Source organism: Scatophagus argus, chromosome 4 (genome assembly GCF_020382885.2).
Source record: "Scatophagus argus isolate fScaArg1 chromosome 4, fScaArg1.pri, whole genome shotgun sequence".
Classification (NCBI taxonomy): Eukaryota; Metazoa; Chordata; class Actinopteri; family Scatophagidae; genus Scatophagus; species Scatophagus argus.
Window position 1 is genome coordinate 12,438,655 of NC_058496.1, and position 21,106 is coordinate 12,459,760.

Genomic DNA, 21,106 nt, shown 5'->3' on the forward strand with positions numbered 1-21,106 from the left:
GCACGGCATATGGGCGTGAGTTTCCACCCTCCAGCTCCTCCACCCTGAACGCAACCCTCCCAAAATAGCAGCGCGACTTCAGGAAGCCGCCAGCTTAAAAAATGGCTGAAGTAGTTTCGCCAATAACTCGACAAGTCACGAAAGGAAATCGGGAAATCTGGACCCCGTCTGTCGACATTCGTCTCGAAGACGTCGAGGATTGTTTGATTTACGATCGGCATGGAGTCTCAGTTCGGTTCAAGACATTATATCAAGACAGGAAATCGGTCATAATTTTCGTGCGGGTAGGGGAAAAAACTTTGTTTGGCTTAGCCTGCTTTAGAGTGATATAGGCTATCCTGCCTGAAGTTGCAAAATCATGGGAGGCTCGAATTAAGCAGACTGAGCATCGAAAGATGTTGCAGTTGAAGACATCAAATTAGGTAACAGGTGGGCTTCAGCCTTAGTGGACAGATGTCCCAACAACCTCGCATGTTATGTTGGAAATGGAAGAATGGAGGGATCGTGTTCATAGGTGAAGACAGACGGTTAAACGTCATGTATGCTAGATGCAAAATGAAAGTTTTATGTATCATTTTACTATAGCCCCTTAACGTGTTATACAGACGGTGTGTGTGTGTGTGTGTGTGTGTGTGTGTGTGTCCCATGCAGAATTTCCTGTGCTACAGCTGTAAAGAATATGTGGAAGATCTGAGCAAAATACCTAAAGACGTGTTGGAGGTAAGTCCTGATTGGCAACTATGAAGGTTTATGCAGGATTTTTACTTGTAATGGAGTATTTTCGGTGTTACCACTTTACTACTATACTTCACTTGTTGCTTTATTGAAGTAAAGACTCCGAATGCTTCTTTAATCACTGCAAACTTAACATGCAAATCTGTCAAATCATGCAAATCGTAATTTGCTCTTACAGGGTGCTGGCATTAGACTGGTTGTGATTGGTCAGTCTGCTCATCATCATATAGAGGTAGCCTGATTAAGCGTGTGATTCTTGTGCATAACATATCATTCACATGTTTCTCTTGTGCTGATCTAGTTTCCATTCTTGTCTAGTCGTTCTGCTCACTGACAAGGTATCCTTATGAAATGTATGTGGACCCAGAGAGGTGCATTTATGAAACGCTTGGGATGAAGAGAGAGGAGACATTTACAGACTCAGGTAGCGCAATAGCAACATGGGGGCATAAACCCAGCATATTCTGACATGGTAATTAATGAAGAATTGCATCTGTGTGTATGTGTTTATGTATTTAGCCCACCCTAGTCCCCATGTGAAGTCTGGTGTCTTCATGGGGCAACTGAAGAGTATATGGCGGGCCATGACAAGCCCTGTATTTGACTTCCAGGGTGACCTACATCAGCAAGGGGGAGCCATCATTGCAGGGCCAGGTAAGCTGTCTCTCCCTCTTTCTAAATTTGGTCATATCTCTGTGCAGCTAAATCTAAATTTCTCTCTCAGTCAGCCCCCTTCGTATTTTATCTTCCTCTTTGTTTCTCCCTCGTGCAGGCACACAAGTTCATTTTTGCCATTTTGACACAAACCGCTTGGACCACATGCCCATTAACTGGCTCCTGCAGCTCGCCGGAGTTCAGCAGACTCTGGACTTCAGCGATAAGCCAAAGATCATCCATGTGTAGCCAGCTGGCCACCTACGAGTGTGCTTAGTCTCACATCACTGTTTTTATCACATATTGCAGGGATGCATATGCTGCAAGTTTGTACATTCGATTTGAAAATTTGTTTGCGGAGACTGTTGTCCGAGAGCGCAAGTGATGTGCGGCTGAGTGTGTAAGGAGCGTATGAATGCATTACTGTTTGTGTTTTGTCTAATTTTCTACATTTTCTGCCTTTTGTATCAGAGTCATCACATCACTGTCTTATGTTGTGCAATGCTGCTCTTACTTGTAATGAGATAGTCACAGTCTTTTTATACCGACTCACTGTTTATTATACGATGAATAAAGTTTAATTGCTATTTCGTGGCTGCATGTATCTTGTGCCATCCCACATACCCTCTTGGTAATACCACAGCCATATCCAAATGGGATCTATTCAGCACCTAGGACTCCACTCCCAACATGCTGTCTACACACAGCTGCTGCTATTGAACAGTGAAGGGTGGGCACTGGACTTCTAATCCTGATACGTCACATGCAGGGGATTCAGAAAACCTGCCCCTGTTCAGAGACGTCACCACCTCAGGAGAGACTACAGTGGGCAACTGTACCTCGGTCGACTCATACACGGCTCAGATACGCAGATACCAACCATCAGCAGCGCAGGAGCAAGACATGCCATAAACAGCAGCAAAACGGGGACACGCCACCGCACTGCGAAGTGGGGCTCTGTTGCAGTTGCCTAGGAATGTCCACCGAGCAGCCCTGAAGACAAAATGAAGCGCAAGAGCGAGAGGAGACGAGCCGAGTCGAGGAAAAAGCGCTGTGCGGCTCAGAACAGCTCAGAGGTGGCGCCAAACTCTGATATTTACATTGAGATAACAGGTAAGAGGCTCTGCAGAATGAACCCTGTGAACTTTAAGCCTAGTTGGCAAATATGTGCAGACGCACACGGCGGACTGCGCATGCACAGTGCTGCGTTTTAAATGACCGGGGTGTGTGAAAGTCTTTGTTTTTTTTATTCAGTTTTTTTGATCTAATATGGCGACACCGTCTGTTCCTTTATCGTTAATGCACTGGATTTGCGCCAACTTGCTTTCATCCTCTGTGCAAAACTACAAAGTATTAGTGCTGCAATTATGCTCTGGTGTGCTATTGACTTAGAGCAATAAATTACATCAGAACTTCGCTTTGTCTGCACCATGATGTTTAATGGGCTGTCTGTAAGTTATAAATGTGTGTAGAGAAGTGGGCAGGTGTGTTACTGTCATAAATATCACAGTAAGCCCACTGACAGGCTCGTCCACTGTTAATTTTCACATCTTTTATGGCGTTTTCCTGGTCTCTTTGCATCTGTGCGCAGCTCAAATCTGATAGAGGGAGGGTCATCGAAGTGAAAATCACAAATTTGATTGGCCGAGGGATCGTCCTAGCAACCGCTTGGGCAACGTTCCCAGGGCCTATCATGTGTCCTATGCAGAGAACTTTAAACTGAAATTGGCGGGACAGAGTCTGACTGATAGGCCGTGTGTCCAATTATGTGGCGTTCTGCATCTCTCCCAGCCAATCACGTCCCACGGAGCAGTATAGGGGAGGAGTCGGGCGGAGATCATTTTTAGCACAGTGCGCACTTGGACCCGAAACTCTCTTCGCCCTTCGACTGGTAACTTTCTCGTCTCGAAGAGTTAAATCAGGAAAAGAAAGCGTTGTTTTTACGTCGTTAGAGTTTTCGTGTAGCGCCTTTAACGTACCTTTTGATTTACGTGCGCGGTTATCAGTGTAAGTTTTACTCGGCATGCACAAGTCTTCTTGAAGCAGTCCAACCTCGTATGTTTCTCTGCAAAACGTAATGTTCAAAACTGTGGGCAAGATGACCGCGGACGATGTCTCGTCGAGATGTGTGGAGTTCATCAAGGGTGAGTAGTTGGGACAGACATAAAAGGAGCGATTTTGGACAAATGGGAGCTGCTTTTGTGGGAAATGAAAGACATCAGAAGGATGCGTGCATGCTTGACAAAAGAAAGTAACTGCCTCTTTATTTTGTCGCCCTACCCCCCCTCCTCCCTCCACCAGATCAACTATATTTCGCCATACTAAAGCAAAAGATCAAGAGCACGGCCGAACGACACTGTTTCTGCGTAGATGAAGAGCTGGCATATGAAAAGTAAGTTAAGTCTTATTCCACTTTTTGCATTTTGGACGGACTTGGCTTTAAACTACATTTTAAATAGCCAGCAGTGCTGGTGTGAGCAGGCTTTGTACAGTGAAGCTATCTTTGGTTGCAGAAGTTACTCAGCATATTTAGATGGATCAGTTATTACCGTTGCATGTTTGTAGCAACAAAAATATGTCACATTACTGTTAACATTTTTACTGTTGGAAGAAATCCAGATCATGCCAGAATTGCATGCACGGCTGTTTAAATGGGCAGTTGTTAGATTCGCCTCAGAAAAGGACACAATTGACCTTTTAAGGGCCATTTTTGTGCCAGTGCTACAAAAAAAGGACCTCGTGTCTTTGCAGTGCTTTGTCCTGTTCTGACTGACCCATCCCAGTATCAGATGCCTCCAAATATAGTTTTTACTCTGTCAGTGTTTTTACCGTTTCAGTCTGAGGTAACTCATTCTATCTAATGAAACTTCCCCAGAGACGTAGCTGGTTGCATAAATAGCCACTCTGACACACTCTTTCATCCCTTCCTTCTCCCTCCCTCCCTCCCTCTCTCTCGTAGCTTCTATGCGGACTTTGGTCCCCTTAACCTGGCCATGTTTTATCGCTTCTGTTGCAAGCTGACAAAGAAGCTCAAGGTAAAGTAAATTGCAGCTCTTAATTGAACTTCCTGGAAGAGAGAATGAAACAAAAGTCAGGTTAATCAGTATCTATGTATACCTGCAGCTGGCAGGCAGAATATAGTTGGGCTATGTATCCTTTCCTTTTTGCACACAAATTGGCAGTACACGTCAACTTTATTTTTAAAAACTGGTGTCCCTGATGTCCTTCAGTTGTATCAACTTGTTCCTTGTAATGGAGGCTGTCGGACACAGAAGACTCATCCTCTCCCCACCTCTCGTATATAATTGTCTCAAACCTTTTTTTAGCTTTCACCCCATCGACTAAGCAGCAACTCTGTCATCAAGTCATTATTTAACTTATGAAGTCTTTATCCATGATGAAATTCATTTTTTGTCTAGCCATTGGTTAATGTAATGACTACATTTAATTGAGACAAGTAAATCAATAAGGTATAACATGACTGTTTAAACTGTTGCTATTAATGTATTTGCACAGTCCATTACACTGTCACGGAAGAAGATCATATTTTATACCTGTGGAGATCAGAAGAAACAAGTCAATGCTGCTTACCTAATCGGATCATATGCAGTAAGTTGTGCACTGACACAAATGTTACCTGTAGCTTTTGAAAGTACATTGGTATGTAGTACAAGAGGCCCTTGCTAATCGGACATTTGCATTTAAAGGTAATGAATCTAAACATGATGCCAGAGGAGGCCTACAGTCTGCTGGTGTCAAGAAATTCAACATATATTCCATTCAGGTAACTATTCACTGTTGCTGCATATATTTCTCATGTGATCAGCTGCATCTTGTGAAGTAATTTATGTTAATGCTCTGTTTCAAAAACAAGTTTTAAAAAAATGTACATTTTATTTATGATTCTATCAAATACAACAATCACACTATTCTTTGTTTGATTGGTTCAACGTAAGTGCAGTGTAAAAAAGCCCTCAGCCCTTGAAGGCTGAAAGGCCCTTGTTCCCTGTTAATGAGTATATAAGTAAAAGAGAAGCTGAAGATAAGATAAAGAGTAAGGCACTGGGAAAGATGTAGAAAGTGTTGGGGAGCCAGATGTGAGAGATGGCAGTTTGTTTCCTTACCAGAGAAACATTTCAAGTGGAAATAAATAAATAAAGATCCTCCTTCAGTGGTGCTGATAAGGTCTTTTATATGTGTTTTGTGTTTCAGAGATGCTTCGTTTGGAACTTGCATGTACAATCTGAACATCCTCGACTGCCTTCGTGCCGTTCACAAAGTACGTCATTTTAAGATGTATTTATTTATTTATTTATTTTTCTTGCTTGCTTGCTGTGTCATGCTCCTAATGAAGTTAACTCCTCTCATCCGTCTACCAGGCTCTGCAGTACGGCTGGCTCGACTTCTCCAGCTTTGACGTGGAAGAATATGAGCACTACGAGAGAGCAGAAAACGGAGACTTGAACTGGATCATTCCTGGAAAATTCCTTGCATTCAGTGGGCCTCATCCGAAAAGCAAAATAGAGAATGGTAAGTGAAATGTACCTTGGGTTTAGAGCTGCTACAATTAGTCGATTAGTCGGTCGCCAGCTTTTTTGATAACCAGTTAATCATTTCAGTCACTTTTCAAGCAATAATGTCAAATATTTGCTGGTTCCGGCCTAATGATAGTCAATGAGGAGTCTTTGGGTTTTGGAGTGATGGTTGGACAAAAGAAGAAATCTGAAGTTGTCACTTTGGTCTGTGGGAAATCGTAATGAGCATTTTTCGAATGATTCATTGTGAACACAATCGATCGTGGCACTACTTAAGTTCCTGTATCTTTTTTAAAAACTATGTCATCTAAGATCATTTTTAACTCCCCTTAAGCTCACAAATAGGTTTTGCTCTCACCCTAGGATACCCTTTGCATGCTCCTGAGGCCTACATCCCATACTTCAGGAATCATAACATCACCACTATCATCAGACTCAACAAGAAGATGTATGATGCCAGACGTTTCACAGAGTCTGGGTTTGAGCATCACGATCTGTTCTTTGTGGACGGGAGTACACCGAACGACTCCATCGTCAGGAAGTTCCTCAACATTTGTGAGAATGCAGAAGGAGCCATTGCTGTTCACTGCAAAGGTCAGATTTCTAACCTACGTTTGTACAGCAAAATACGTTTGTAGTTGGCTCAGCTGATTGTGGTTTGTGCAAGCCATGCCAGAAGCTGCATAAACTGTGCTGAGTGTCTGGTTTCTTGAGCAGTTTTAATTTCATATATACTTTTCTCCTTTCAGCTGGACTGGGGAGGACCGGCACTCTGATTGGCTGCTATATGATGAAACATTACGGCCTGACTGCTGCAGAGGCCATTGCCTGGATACGTATCTGCCGGCCAGGGTCCATCATTGGGCCTCAGCAAAACTTTGTTGAAGAGTAGGTGTTTAATGAAGCAGGCTTTTCAAAATGAAATATCCATAATAAGCAAACAAGTTACACTTAAGAAGGTAAAGTTCTTGGTTTTATTTATCAAGAATTTAACTGCCAGAAACTCAGCTAATCTGCTTCGTCAGGTCTTTGAGTGTATTTGCTGCCACCCGTTTGACAGCGGTGGCAGCATATACAACTCACGTCATAACTTTTTAGTTCAGATGTTATTGAACTCTGATGAGTGAATTTAAATATGTGGTGACATGTATTCCTGTCTGAGCCCCACTTATTTCAAACCAGTTAGAAAGGCAAGGACAAAAGGAAAACTGCACAAATTTTGTGATGTGAAATAAACAAAACTGTTAACTTAAGCAGAAAAGTATGCATGCAGGATAGATATTAGGATGCTGATTAAGAAAATAGGCCCCTGTATTTTTGGACCTGTATGTGAGACTAGGACCAATAGTAAAAATGATGATAATGTTGGTCAGGTAAGAAAAATTGTATATTTTTTTTGGTTCATTGAAATTTCAGGAAGCAGAACAGCCTATGGGCAGAGGGCGATCTTTTCCGGGAGAAGATGTTAAATGAACGAGAGAATGGCAAGATGGCTGTGACCAGGATCCTGTCTGGAGTGGATGACATAACCATCAACGGGATCAACAAGAACAGGGCATCCAAGAAGGAAGAAATGGAACTGGTAGGTTTTAAAACGTCGCTCTTTTCTTTTTACTACAGAATTTGCTGCATGATTTTTGATAATAAGTTGGGGGGGGGTCACTTTATGTATTCATGGATTTTTGACTGTTTAACAGTACAATGATGAAGAGGAGAGAAACGGTCTCACACAAGGAGATAAACTGCGCGCCCTGAAGAGCAAGAGGCAGGCCAGATCGTCCTCAGGTTCACTATCGTAAGTTCCCACACAGCCTGCAAGTCTCATCATGCATCACGCTGACTTGTTGTAGTTCTGTAAAATGAGTAGTGCCTCTCCTCATCAGTCCCTTGGATCATTACACGTATACAATTGTGTTTTCATAATAACCAGGAAGTGATCTTTGAGATTTTTTTTTGGTCATGTTTATCACTTCATTGGATGAGCTTTGTCTTTTTCTCAGTGTTTATTCAGTGTAGTCAGGTGTCCTTTTGTGTCAGTTGTTAGGCATGACTAATTTGTTAGGACTGCTCTCTTTTACCCCTACTGTGGCAATTTTCATCCTAAAATCATGGTTTATGTATGAGTTAAGGAACCAGGCAGTATCCCTGTTCTCCTCCTCCTCCCTATTTATAATACTTCAATAACCTTCCATTTCTTTTCCCTGAATCTCATCACATGTGTTGTAAATTGCCCAGTTTTCATTTATGATCAGGGGGTGATGAGGATGAATTGTAAGTCAAGAATGTAGCAGTCAAATGTTATGGCACAGAGTGAGTGACAAAGTTGTTTGGAGTGCTCTATTGGCATTATCTAAAACACAATCTTCCAGAAAAACTTTTTGTTAAGGGTTGGATTTACAAAGGCACGAAAGATGTGGAAGTTAAAGATGTAATGTAGTTAACTGCACGCTAGGTGATCGGTTTTATTTCATCAAAAGCTTACAAAAATGAAATGAAATGCAGAAGAAAGGCAAATCTAGTGACTTGGTTATGGCGTCACACTGACCTTGAGGTAATTAGGCCACTCATTTATTCAATTGAAGACTGTAAAAACCTTGAATTAACACATTTTGATAAGCAGTGTTTTTAAGACTGCAGCTATATGAAAATGGTTGAGTACTACATTGTCCATAGCACTTCACAACAAAGCTCCATACATGAAGGTGATCTAATCAACACTGTAGAGATAAAATAACAGAAAATACTGAAAAATTAGACTAGTTGCAGTAGCCACTGGAGTCAGCTGGTGTCAAACCAATTCTGGACTATGACTGAGTGCAGGAGAATGTCAGGCCATGTAGTGGAAGACAAATGAACGTACAGTTACTGCAGTTCAGAAACAGAAAAACAATAGAAAACAATGGTTAAACTTTTAATAGGTAAAGTCTGCTATTTTTGTTTTAGTCGGTCAGCCATTGTAGAGCCATCAGTGAGCACCTGTGGTCCCACACACTTGGCCTTTTTTGGCAGCTTTTCATCCAACCGAACATGTTGGATTGGCGGCAGAGACTGTCTGTGAGAGAAATCACACTTATTGGCTGTATGCCTATGGAGATACAGTCGTAGTAGTCTGTATTTTCCTAGTAGTGCAGGTTTTTGCACTTGAACACCCCAGCAACATGAACCGATGCAACTCTTTCATGTCTGTTTGGTGTGTTTAGAGTTCTGGAGATGTGAAATCTAAAACCAGTTTATCTTGCAAATGTCAAATGAAAGAAAAACATACATGGAATTCAACAAAATTTAGTTCTCAATAAAAGTCATCGTGACTTATTGCAAACACAGCATTATGGATTTGCAGACTTATTTCAATTTTGTTTCTGATATATCCCAGGAGTACAGCTGAACAACACTTCTAGCCAGCTCCATTTGCTTGCCTGTTGTTCCCTAAATAAAGTCCACTTCATTTGTGCCCATGTAAATCAAGCTGCAGGAGGTTGAGTGTCAGCAAGGCTGAGGAGGGTTGACTGGACGCTGCCAATGTACCCATATGGCTTTGGCTTTTGTTGTCCCATGTCAGGCAGGTGGTAGTGTTCTGCTGCAGCCTCATGGGTGCGGTGTGGCCGATGTGTTGCCTGCCGTTCAAAAGATAGCAGACAGAGAGAGAGAGAGTGTGTGGGGGAGAGGAAAAAAATCAGAGAGAGGATGTGAGGTTTTGTATGCTGAAGGTAAGTGCACGCCACTTCCTTTCTAGTTGACATCCTCTTCGTCTAGATACGGTTGCTATGCCAGTGAATGATATGGCTGACTTTTTTTTTTTCTTGTTTTTTTTTTTTTTTTCTCTGGATGATTATGGTGCGTGAATATATGTGCACTTAGCCGATGCAGTACATTTACACGCCTTCCATTAGCTGCCTCTCATGGACACATTGGGTTGTTCTGCTTCGATATCGAGGCTTATCCGAGATATCCTCGTTACAGTGCAGCTCTCGAGTTGAACCTGCTGTACTAACAACAGCGCCAATTATTCAACTAATCATGATTTCATGTAAGATCTGGATTAGTTGAAGTAAATATTTTAGTGCTTGGCTTGCACTACTGACTTGGCACTTCTCAAGATAAAAGAAATAATAAGTAAAAGAAACTAGGTCCTCACTCTTATCTGCAGTTGGAACATCCTTATTGTATGGTAAAGTAGATAACTCAACCACTTAAGCTTTAGGTGTTCTTGGAAATTGCCAGTTGCACTTTGGTGTTGGAATGATCTTTGACTAAGGTGTTCTGTTAGTTAAGTTAGTTGCTTTAAATGGTGTCATTGCTATGGCAATTTCCTCCTGATCCTTATCCTAACACAAAGGATATAAAGCAACATATTCTGAGGAGGTAATGGGATGAAAACAGGGTCATATCTGTTCTCAGGAGGGAGTCGAGGCAGAAGGAAGTTTTGCTTGCACTTGAGGCCAAATGCCTTATCAGCGTATGCGTTGCTACACAAACATCTAACTTCCAGCTGAAATTCACCATCTGGCTCCACTGTTATTATGTAACACTGAAGTGCATGTTGAATTCCAGCAATTAGGATGATTATATGAAAACTTTTCATCTTCTCTGCCTTTTTCATGCATGGCAACAGGCATGAAACCCTTGGATGTGCACTCATGGACATGCCTATGTTTGATCTCTGTTTGTGTCTAACATGTAATTAATGTTGGGCCGTGTTCATTGTCAACTGCCTGTTGTTTTTCCATTGGTTTTGTGACTGGATCAGTGTACACGTACCATTGGAGCTTTGTTTACTCCTTCAGGTTTCTGTCTCTGCAAGCTTCTTTTTAAATGGTTCATTTTGTGGAATAGAATTTGATAAGGGATACTCAAACATTTGCAGGGCTTGTTACAGTATTACAGTCTGTGTATATATCTATGTGTGTGTGTGTGTATATACATACATACATAGATATATATATAGATACGGTACATAGATATATATAGATATATATACATACATAGATATATATACACCACAGTTTGCAGTATATATACTGCAAACTGCTACACATCAGAACAAGCAAAGAAGAAAAACTTGCTGACAGGCACTGTTGGATGCAAGGCTTAATGAAAGGTATTTCATCTAATCCAGTCCCAGTGGAAAAGTGGAAAAGCAGTACATCAGAGGCTTTGTGTCCTGCCTGGACGTCTCTTGTCTCTCCTTCCTTTCCCCCCCCTTTTTTCCGTTTGCTCTTGTTGTTGGATTTGTCCTCCTTTCAGATGGCTGGTAGCCATGCTGCTCTCCTCCCTGTGTAGCCTTGCCCTGTGGTGGATTGTGTATGGCTTCCCTTCTTCCATCCTGCATTTCTGTATAGACGGGTTAGGATTTCAATGAGTTCTGCCACCCGTCAGCCCCCAAAAAACCTGTCCTGCCCCCTCCCCTGGAGCTCTAACTGAGAATGCTGTAAGTGAGACCCCAGTCTCTTTTTAATTCCCAAAACAAATCAGAAACTTGTTCGAAATCATCCTCTTGTTTATTCTTTATTCAAACATGGTGAAGCTAAAGCTGATGAGCAGAGCCAGTTTAAAAATATTAGAGGCTCCTGCCTTGTCCTTGCTACCATTTTCTGTGCATAATGATTTTGTCCTATCATCCTGTCATCTTTACACATCATGCTTTGCTGGTTATTGTGTTGACTGCAGTACAAACTGTTAAACTGAAACTCTGTCAGACAGTGAAGCCTTCTTGAAGAAAATGATAACTTATGTCCCTTTTATGTTATGTAGTGCCACCTTGTGGCCTTTTCTCATACTTATCTTGGCTTTACTAACCCATGCTTGCTGTTGAAGCTGCAATAATGATAATGGTATAACAATATCAGATTTTTAAAATCACTTCACTCATCTCCATACAGTCTGCCTTCTCTCTGTCCTGCCATGTTTGTTTCAGATCTCTCGGTAAATAAATTTTAATCAAATGTTTGTATTCTTGTTTTACTTGTGTTTTCACAGACTAGAAGAGAATAAGATTCACACCAGGTCATCATCACAGTCGCTAAGGTAAAGACTGCAGTGCACACACAACTTGCATACTTGCGCTCTGACATTTGACATGGCTCAGACTAATTACTGACTGCTTGGTCTCCTGTGCAGCACGGTCATCCTGCAGACCAGCATACAGGACTGCAAGGCAGGCGTCAACCCATTGGCTGTGTCTGACAGCAGGAAGAGGACCAGAACTTCACTGCCAGCCAGTGGAAGCGGAGGAAGGTCAGTCGCTGGACTCAGTGATAGCCCTGGGGTATTATCTGGGAGAGCAGCACAAGAAATAAAAGGGGGAAGTTTTGCACACACCCTGATAGAGAGATGCTTTTTTGTGCTTGTAATTCAAGGCGAAGAAGTAGCAGTTCTGACCAAAAGAAGGAAAATACACCTTTAACCTTTTCTAAAGAATAATGATTGTTGTAAATAAGCTATATGTTTACATTTAGAATTGACATATTATTAAGCTGAGTAGTTCACTATTAAAAATAAGAAATAAGATATCTCCTATTTGATCTGCTAATATTAAGTACAGCATTCTATATAATAGAATATATAACATTTAGAACTGGATGTATTTTGACAAGATGATGTTAAGGTAATGTCCACTTAATAGCTGTATTCATCTATATTTTGAGTCTTCATCAACAAAGGAATTTAGCTCTGTTGTCCCCAAAAGTTAAGCCAGCCTTGAGTTAAAATTATTTTGCATAATTAGCAAAAATGTATACCAGTTATTAAGCTGTCAGTTTGGACTCTTTTCTTTAAATATTAAACATTTTCAAGTTATTTTATTATCCAGAATTATTGTGCATTGTTGCTATTTTTACTACATACAAGCTCTGTTTTATTATGTTTTATATGAAGTTGACACAGATGAAAAGCAACCAAGAGGCTATAGCTACTCATGGATCCTTGTGGAGTAACATTAACAGCTTCCCTTCTCTCTGCCAGCTCCCTGTGCCACACCAGACTGGTCAGGTCCCTAGGCAACTTGCATGTAGTGGCTGGTGACAGAGACCCAATGTGTTGTGAGCCATGTGGCAGCCATAGAGATACAGCCAGTGCCACAGCCAACACGGGCACTCTCATCAACTTAAACATGGCGCAGGTCCACCTGCAGGCAAGCTCCCTCAGACCCACTCTGAGCCACATGGAGACTTGGACTGCATTTGCACACAAACTGAATCTCTATTTGTTTTTTTTTAACTGATCAGTCTAGTCTGAACAGATGCTCTCTATGCTGTGCAAACTGGAAAAGTCATTTAGATGGCTTCTTCCCAGTTTTGGCAGCCATGGGACGAGAAGATCTTTGTTAAAGATAAATTTCATTGGTTCCTGTGTGAATCCAGTCAAAATCCAGAGGCTCAGTGCTCTCCCTCTTTCTCCTCTTAATGGTCAAGACAGTGGTTATCTGACATAATCACTTAATATACTGGGCTGGGATGCATCAACAAGGATTAAGAGTTTAAACATTATCCAATTGTGGTTTTTTTCAAGATTTCAAGATTCAGTTTAGATCTCATTTTAAATCATTTTGATCTGACAGTATATTTAACTCAGAGAGAAATTAAGTTTCCTTGAAGGATAAGAATCAAACTTAACTGGTCTCATTAACATATACTCATTTGATTTTTTTCTTTTCTTTTATTGAAGAAAAGTGGCCCTTGATAAATCATGGAACCCTGTAACAAAAGATGAAGTAGGTTTACTGTTATTTTAGGAATTATGATGGCAGCGTAAACCAATGATGTTTGTCAGACATGAGATGTAGCAAAAATCAACAATTTTAATTGAAATTTAAACGTTGTCAAGAGTTTTTAATTTATTTCTGTTTTTGCACACAACACTAATTTGATTTCATACATTATCAGCTCAACTGGTTGTCTGTAATCTTACATGAAACCATGATGTTGCAACCCAGCCACAGTCCTTCTTCACTTATATGTATAACATGTTGTTGTCCAGGACTAACACTAAGTAAATCTGACCCTGATTATGCACCACTGGCAGGTTTCCAGATGAAACTCTGCCTGTTTTAAGTCTGCCTGCTGCTTCTTTCTATAGCTTTCCTTGCATGTTCTTAAAGAACAGGGTGTAATGACTGGCTATAGCTTCTCTGGACTCTGCTGTTCACTGTGTCTTCTGCCTCTGTGCCACCCTGTGTCAAATCTGCATCCTGCTCTGGTGCTAAAATGTAACGTTTATCTCTCCTTTCTGTTTCTTTCTCCTTCATATTCCTTACATGCAACAGACGCACTGTCTCCAGAGGACGTAAAGCTCGCAGCTCTTTGCAGCCAGTTCGATTTGCCAGACTATGGTATCTATCGCCTTTTCACTTTGTGCTGTATTGTAAGCATTTGGAAATATCTGTAATGAAGCATTCTTACAGGCATGACTGATTAAGATGCATAAGCACTGATCACATGAATGAAATTGCCTACAGCGTTTGTGCAGGTCTAGTCAAGTCTAAAATCCAGTAACTTTAATTTTAGATCTTAAAATGTCTTCATCCGATTTTAGGCAATATTTAAATATTGATTGGATCGTGCCATTAATTAACTTTTATGAGTAACATTTTATGTGACTTTCATAAACCTCAGTCTCAGTTAAGTGTGTTTTTGGGGAAAAAATTTTTTTGAAAACAAAAATGGAACAAATAACCACTAATGCAAACTGCAACACCTATTGAACTTGAAACCTGCAGAAACCCTGGATTGATTAGTGCAATGTAAATCAATGAAAGCAGGCCCTCTATTGACATTGGTTTTATGTTTGTTTTCTTTACAGTCACTCCATACCCAAAGCTAGAGCTCCTCTACTTCGGTGAGCCTGTGGATGTGGAAACCCGGAGGAATTTTACATGAAATCCAACTTATATATAACTGTACTACTCTTCTTAAATAGACTAAGTTTGAGAAAAAAGTTGGAACATGTTTTAACCGTGATGTGACATGTAAATCATTTATAGATTGTTTTGATTACAAGTTATTTTACTCATAAGGCACTTTGGTTTTTATATTTTTAAATACAGCACCATGAATATGATAGTTTTAATCATTGCCTGTTTGTTCTTACTTATTGAAAAATGCAGTAGCAACCATCAGATTGGACCTGCAATTGTAGATGCATCTGGCAGGAGGAGTTTGCTGTTGGATGTGATTGAAACATGAAGTCTCTATTGACAGAAATTCCATCACAATGTACAATACTGTGCACATTTGTACCCCTCATTCTCAATACCTGGCTGTTTTTGTCATTTACTTGTGACGTTTTTCAGCTGCTGTACTTCAAGACTGTAAATATGTCCACATTTGATATAAGCAGTTTGTATTTTTTAAATATTTTGTATTATGTCTGAATCATGCTACAAAATAAGTCAATGGTCCTAATGGGGCCTTGTGTAACTCATGTTCATAATCCACTGAGGACATCTGCTTGAAGCACATAAAATCACTTTTTAAATAAAATGTATTCCAAGTGAATGTCTGGCCAGTAAGTGTACCAGGATTTATTTAATACAGTGTCAAGTTGACCTCACTGTAATATCAGTGTATAACTTTGAAGTATAACTTTGTATAACTAAACTAAACAAAGTCACTATTAGGGATGCATGACAGGAATTTTTCCCAGCAAGTACCATTGACTATACAGTAATGGCCAATAATACAAAAATACAACTTTTCTTTTCTTTGGTGTGGCTGACAGCTTATATACCAACTTTAAAGGTGCACACCGCCACCTGCTGGCTTGGAGTGTGTATTTGCTACGCTTTGCTAAGTCAAAGCAATGTGGCTTTGTATCATCACGTATGATCAGCTGGGATAAACCCCACCCCCTCATCCCCACAACCCTGATGAACAAATGGTATGGAAAATGGATGGATAGATGATCATCTATAATTTCATCATTGGCTAATATAAATTTCCCATTATCAGGCCAATAATTTGAGACTGTATTTAATCATGCGTCCCTAGTCACAAGACATCCTATTTTTCCTCAGATGACAGCTGTGTTAGTGTCAAAACATTCCCACATTTCTTATTTCTTTATAGATACACTCTAGACAAAAGTATATGAGCACTTAACCATTTCACCAACAGGGACTTAAATGGCACTGCATTCTAAATACAGACAGCTTTGCAGTTACAAGAGCTTTCACTCTTATGGGAAGGCTTTCTACAAGTGTTTCTGTGGGAATCATGCAGTAGAGGAGTTGCGAGGTCAGGTATTAATGATGGACAAAAAGGCCTGGCTCACAATCTCTGTTCCACTTCATCCCAAAGGTGTTTGATGGACTTGAGGCTCTGCATGGGCCAGTCAAGTTCTTCCACACCAAACTCATCCAACTATGTCTTTATGGACTTTGCTTTGTGCACTGGGGAACAGTCATGCTGGAATAGAAAAGGGCCTTCACCAAACTGCTGCCACAAAGTTGGAAGCACAGCATTGTCCAACGTGTCTTGGTATGCTGAAGCATTAAGATTTCCCTTCACTGGAAGTAAGGGGCCAAGCCCAACCCCTGTGAAAGTCCTATAAAGAGATGTGTCTGGATACTTTTGTCTATGTAGCGTATTCATGTTTTACTTAAAAAAAAAAAAAAAATTAACATCTGCAAGATAAACTCGCAAAAGCATTTTATTCTCTGGGAGTCAAGTGCTGAACAGTGCCTTTAGTGCAATAGAACAAAATAAATCAAGTACAATAAAACCCCCAAACCTTAAGAACAGCAGAAACATGAAATGGAGTGTCAAGTGCAACCAACTTTCCCCACAGGAGATAAATGAAAATAAGTGCATTAGGTTATTTCAGTTATCTTTTTGCTGATAGTGCTGGGAAGTCTTCTGGGTCATCTGGATTAGGAGCCAAGTCATCTTCCTGGAGAGACAACAACATTAGAAATGTTAATTCAATGATATGCAAAACTCAGCGTTTCTTCCTAATATTATGGTATACATGATTACAATCTTTTGACGTAGTTTTGTTGATTTTCTTTAATTGCTGTTATATGAACACATCAATACATGCTTTGCAATGTAAAATGTTCCAATCAAACCAATGCATTCACTTTGGAAAATTGCTCAAATGAGGGTATCATTCAGTCATCATGTTAACATCTCCCCTCCCACAAACAAGTTAATTTTTAAGTAGATAATTTAGCTTTTCTAAACATTTTGTTATATAAAAGAATAATCTCCTTTTTTTTAAAAAAAAAGGTGTGCCAAAGTGACTCCACTGTGCCATGGTGTATTTTTTCCACCCCCAAGACTACACTACATTTGAGCCAAGAGTCGATAACTTACCCTTTCCAGTACGGGCTTGGGTCTCTCTGGACGACTAATGGGACCACCTCGTGCTCCCCTTCCCCGACCACCACGACTGGGGCGTCCAAGACTCCCGAAATTGATGTCCAAGAGGGAGGTGATGTCATTAACAGACTTCCGGAAGAAGTTGCCGTCATCCTCCATGTCCTCCACAGTCCCTGTGAATTTCTGAAGATTGGAAGGAAGCAGTTACTGCAAAACACATTTACACTAGCCACCATCTTAAGTGAAGGCCCGGGTAGATGTTTCCAAGCGTCCATCACAGTACGCACAACCTCAGCTTGAAACACCCTTTCTCTAATTTGGAAACTTAAGCCAGGAATGACCAATGACTACATTTTATACATTAAGGAAAAGCGCCACAGAATTTGTCATGTACTGTAAATCTTTTATTAATTCACATATTTACCATAACTTGGACTCAGATGAAAGATTTCTTTAAAAAAAAATCATAAAAACATTAATTTGGACAGGCTAAATATCCAGTTTACACTGCATCAAAACATACTAAAGCTGAAGTTATTTTGAACTCAGTGGCAACAAACATTTGATTTAAAGGCTTGCTTCTGCATGTTACAGCGAAACATTGACAAGACTCAAACCCCAAAGCTCCGCTTTCATCAGGGCTTTGTTGTTTCTTACCAATAAAGCCCATGAAGTGTTTTACATTCTCACCTCCAGGTGCTTTGACTGATGGATGACCTTGGCTTTAGAGGGAATTTTGTTCTCTGCTTTGCGAATATTAAACTCCACCTTGGGACGACCCACCGCCTGCAGGGCCTTCCACTCATCCAGGGTCATCTCCATGGCAACCTGGACCACCATCTCTCCATCCTCTTCCACTGCTCTATCATAAGTGGGGACAAACTAGATCCATCAGTCCACCTTAGTCTGAAATGTGTACATCTTAAAATTTAGATCTAGCTCAACCCTGCCAAACACAGGCACTGTGGCCAATATGACAATACTGTTAGGGTGCAAAAACATCAAATGTATCCACAAAATATTTAGCCAGCATCTGTATTTTTCAAGCCTGCTTTGGATCATTTTCAACATTAGCAATTTGTGCTATCCTCAGACAGAAAAGCATATTTCTTTTATCAGTGCTAAAGTCTAAACAGTCTGAATTAGACACATTTCCCCCCCCCAAAGCCGATGTTGGAAGTAGCCAACAAACTGAGTCATCTCACTTCCTTCTCATCTCTGCCGAGAGCTGCACATGTACAGTATCAATCGTGTACTTATATGGAGGCCAATGGTGGTTAATTATTTTTTTTTTAATCTATTGTCCATCTCTCTATCAAACTCATCACCAACTGAACTTAACTTAAGCTTGTATTGTAGCATCACACCAGCAAAAGGAAACCTGGGAGTCATGTCTCCATCACAGCCAAGTGGAGCTGGAGCCAATATACCTGCACCTTCTGTAGAGTCATTTGGCCCAGGAATGAATGCCAACTGTACCCTTTCCCACTGACATCAAATGCCAGGTGTTAGTGGGGTTTCTGTGCAGTGTGAAACTGGTATAATTGTTACACAAGTTTAGTCGGCTGTCACTTTTGAATGATGAGTCTGCCACTGAACCAGGCAATGTGGTGTCATTTTAAGAAAAGATGCTTATGTGCGTCACTCACCGATTCTGATTCTCTTCCTCCACGGGTATTTGGGGCTCCTCAGATTTGGCCGGAGCATCAGATGTCACCTCCATTAATTCACTTCACAAAAGGGACACATACAAACAGAAATGCGCCTTTACTGCGCCCACTTGAACGAGTTGTCATTGCCGTCTTGTAAATCAAAGTTCACTTACCTTGCAGCTTCTTCAACACAGCCCCAGTTCCAGGGTCCTCTGCCTCCTCTCTTTTCCTCAGGAGAGATACCTCTGCAATGAACGTTACAAAATACACGATTATGAGAGAAGTAAAAATCAAGATTGGCACAAGCTTTCTCGGCTGGACTGCTAGGTGAACAAAAGGCTTACGTTCCGTTGTGTCGATCATACTCTCTCTTGCCCCTCAAGTTGAGGTTATCCAAGTTCCTTGTGTATCCTCCTCCACCTCTCCTACCTCTGATCCCTCCTCTGGCCCTGAAGTCAGAGCCTGCATTATCCGAAGGTCTGGGGAGCAATCAGATTAAGAAGCTTATATGTGGCCAAATTTCAGTCACTTACAACTGTGAAAGAACAGATGATTCTAAAATGTCAGCTAAAATTATCATTAATAAGTCATTTTAATAATGCACACACTTTGAGATGGGGAACTCCTGCGGGTACTCCTCTTGGTTGGCCCTTCGCTCCCCAAAGGCAGCCTTCTTCGTGCTCCTCTGGGCCTCCTCTCTGCCATTTCTGCTCTCGGTCACTGGTCCAGGACGTGACTGAGGCTGAGGCTTCCGGGCTGCAGACAGAGAGTGAGGCAGCAATACATTTTATACGCACACACAGACAGATATCTGTGTTGTGTTTCAGCACATTTTTGCCAGTGACATGAAACTATTAACCAAGAAAAATTAGACAAAACAATCCTTGCTGCATCCACTGATATATAAAACCAGCTTATGAGAGTAGTACCTCAAAAAGTGCTGGATAGATCATATGAATTTCCCAGCGGATATTTTTCCCCCTACTTATGAGATGGTTACTCCTGGAGTCAGGAATAAACGTGTGCATTTAAACGCAATTTTGAATGTGCTACAAAAGTGGAAGAACGTGATTTGGCTTCACATACACCCCCACCCCACAGTCACCCACGCGTCCATCAGCCTCGCTGACCGTGCACCATCAGCAGCTGACAAAGCCTGAGCAAACTAAACACTTGGCTCAACTATCTCATCTAGAACAACTAGCAGCTGCCAGAGGAGTTTGGATGTGGGGTGTGTAACGCTGACGCAGCCAAGCGGTTAGCGCACCTATAACCGGCTCTTGACCATCCGACGCGAGGGGGGTGCGTCTGTCCTTCTGGGATTCCCTCTGACCAGGCTTTTTCGGTTTAGCTCTCTTCTCGTCTTCCTCCTTCTTCTTTTTCTTTTTCTCCTTCGCCATTTCCACTTCGCTCATCAAGTCAAACGGGTCTGCATCGTCATCCAGAAGATTCCCGAACCTGTTCGCCACAACGCAACCGTAGGCGTCCGGCAGCATTTTAGCCTGTGTGTGATGAAGGGAGAAGAAATTTTAAAAAAAGGCTGAGTCAAAGAGTGATTCCCTCCTCAAGGTGATCACATATCTGCAGCAAAACTAAATGTCGAAAACTACCGTTTGCCTGCCCAGCTACAACAGAAATGAGTTGCGGACAGTACGCTTCCGTGCTGCCCCAGTGAGCAACCAACAAATGGCCACGGCGGTTTTTAAGTGTTTGCACGTGTGGAGACAAGCGACACCACGCCCCTGTGCTCATCAATAGGCTTTTCACTAATCAATATTCATTGCGCAGACTGTGCTCCAGTCCTCTGCCAGTGTTGGTGGATTATTCTTTGCTTAGTCAGGTCTTGCTGCTGAGATTGGCACAGGGACTGAAGTCTACATAGCATTCAACAATAAAACCATAGTAACATTTCCATTGTAAAGCAAGATAGCCTAATAATGTTCAGCTACATTACATATTGAAATATTATTTCATATAAAGTTAAAGTTAGTTAATCCTGCTGGAATTAAAAAAAGAACACTAATCAATGGAAAACACCCTGGTAGGTATCCTGGGGCCCTCTGACAGCACCCCAAGGCCCTCAGGGGCCCTTGTAGTCCTAGAGAATGGAGGCCCTCTGAAATAGACAGATGAAAATATATTGTTGATAGGCATCGCAAATTGTTTTTGTTTTGTTATGACTCATTCTATTAATATATATTTTTATCAATCCAGG

At 41.2% G+C, this 21,106-nt stretch overlaps 3 protein-coding genes across 9 annotated transcripts; 2 read left to right on the plus strand and 1 right to left on the minus strand.

Moving 5' to 3' along the window:
- Positions 1 to 39: 39 nt before the first annotated feature.
- Positions 40 to 1,973, plus strand: prxl2c (peroxiredoxin like 2C). Its single transcript, XM_046387757.1, has 6 exons — positions 40 to 284; positions 652 to 720; positions 914 to 967; positions 1,054 to 1,159; positions 1,255 to 1,389; positions 1,508 to 1,973. The coding sequence occupies exons 1-6, from the start codon at positions 102 to 104 to the stop codon at positions 1,636 to 1,638; spliced, it is 678 nt and encodes a 225-aa protein (XP_046243713.1). The 5' UTR covers positions 40 to 101; the 3' UTR covers positions 1,639 to 1,973.
- Positions 1,974 to 2,178: 205 nt separating this feature from the next.
- On the plus strand, positions 2,179 to 15,415 carry cdc14b (cell division cycle 14B). Of its 7 annotated transcripts, none has more exons than XM_046387750.1 (16): positions 2,183 to 2,502; positions 3,691 to 3,781; positions 4,349 to 4,424; positions 4,906 to 4,998; positions 5,097 to 5,173; positions 5,602 to 5,668; positions 5,769 to 5,919; positions 6,288 to 6,518; positions 6,674 to 6,812; positions 7,341 to 7,506; positions 7,622 to 7,719; positions 11,901 to 11,948; positions 12,042 to 12,158; positions 12,885 to 13,053; positions 14,185 to 14,250; positions 14,721 to 15,415. In XM_046387750.1, exons 1-15 carry the CDS (start codon positions 2,394 to 2,396, stop codon positions 14,206 to 14,208), a joined length of 1,656 nt encoding a protein of 551 aa, XP_046243706.1. In that variant the 5' UTR covers positions 2,183 to 2,393; the 3' UTR covers positions 14,209 to 14,250; positions 14,721 to 15,415. The 7 variants fall into 7 exon arrangements, 6 of the variants coding, with proteins under 6 accessions (XP_046243712.1, XP_046243709.1, XP_046243710.1 ...); XM_046387752.1 differs by lacking the exon at positions 2,183 to 2,502 and adding an exon at positions 3,220 to 3,533; XM_046387753.1 differs by lacking the exon at positions 12,885 to 13,053 and having other exon boundaries at positions 2,181 to 2,502.
- Positions 15,416 to 16,550: 1,135 nt separating this feature from the next.
- LOC124058468 (intracellular hyaluronan-binding protein 4-like) lies at positions 16,551 to 20,660 on the minus strand. Its single transcript, XM_046387758.1, has 9 exons — positions 20,502 to 20,660; positions 20,159 to 20,393; positions 19,500 to 19,647; positions 19,236 to 19,370; positions 19,065 to 19,136; positions 18,889 to 18,969; positions 17,930 to 18,101; positions 17,234 to 17,422; positions 16,551 to 16,808 (listed from the first exon to the last, which is right to left on the minus strand). Exons 2-9 carry the CDS (start codon positions 20,385 to 20,387, stop codon positions 16,743 to 16,745), a joined length of 1,092 nt encoding a protein of 363 aa, XP_046243714.1. The 5' UTR covers positions 20,388 to 20,393; positions 20,502 to 20,660; the 3' UTR covers positions 16,551 to 16,742.
- Between the last annotated feature and the right edge of the window lie 446 nt (positions 20,661 to 21,106).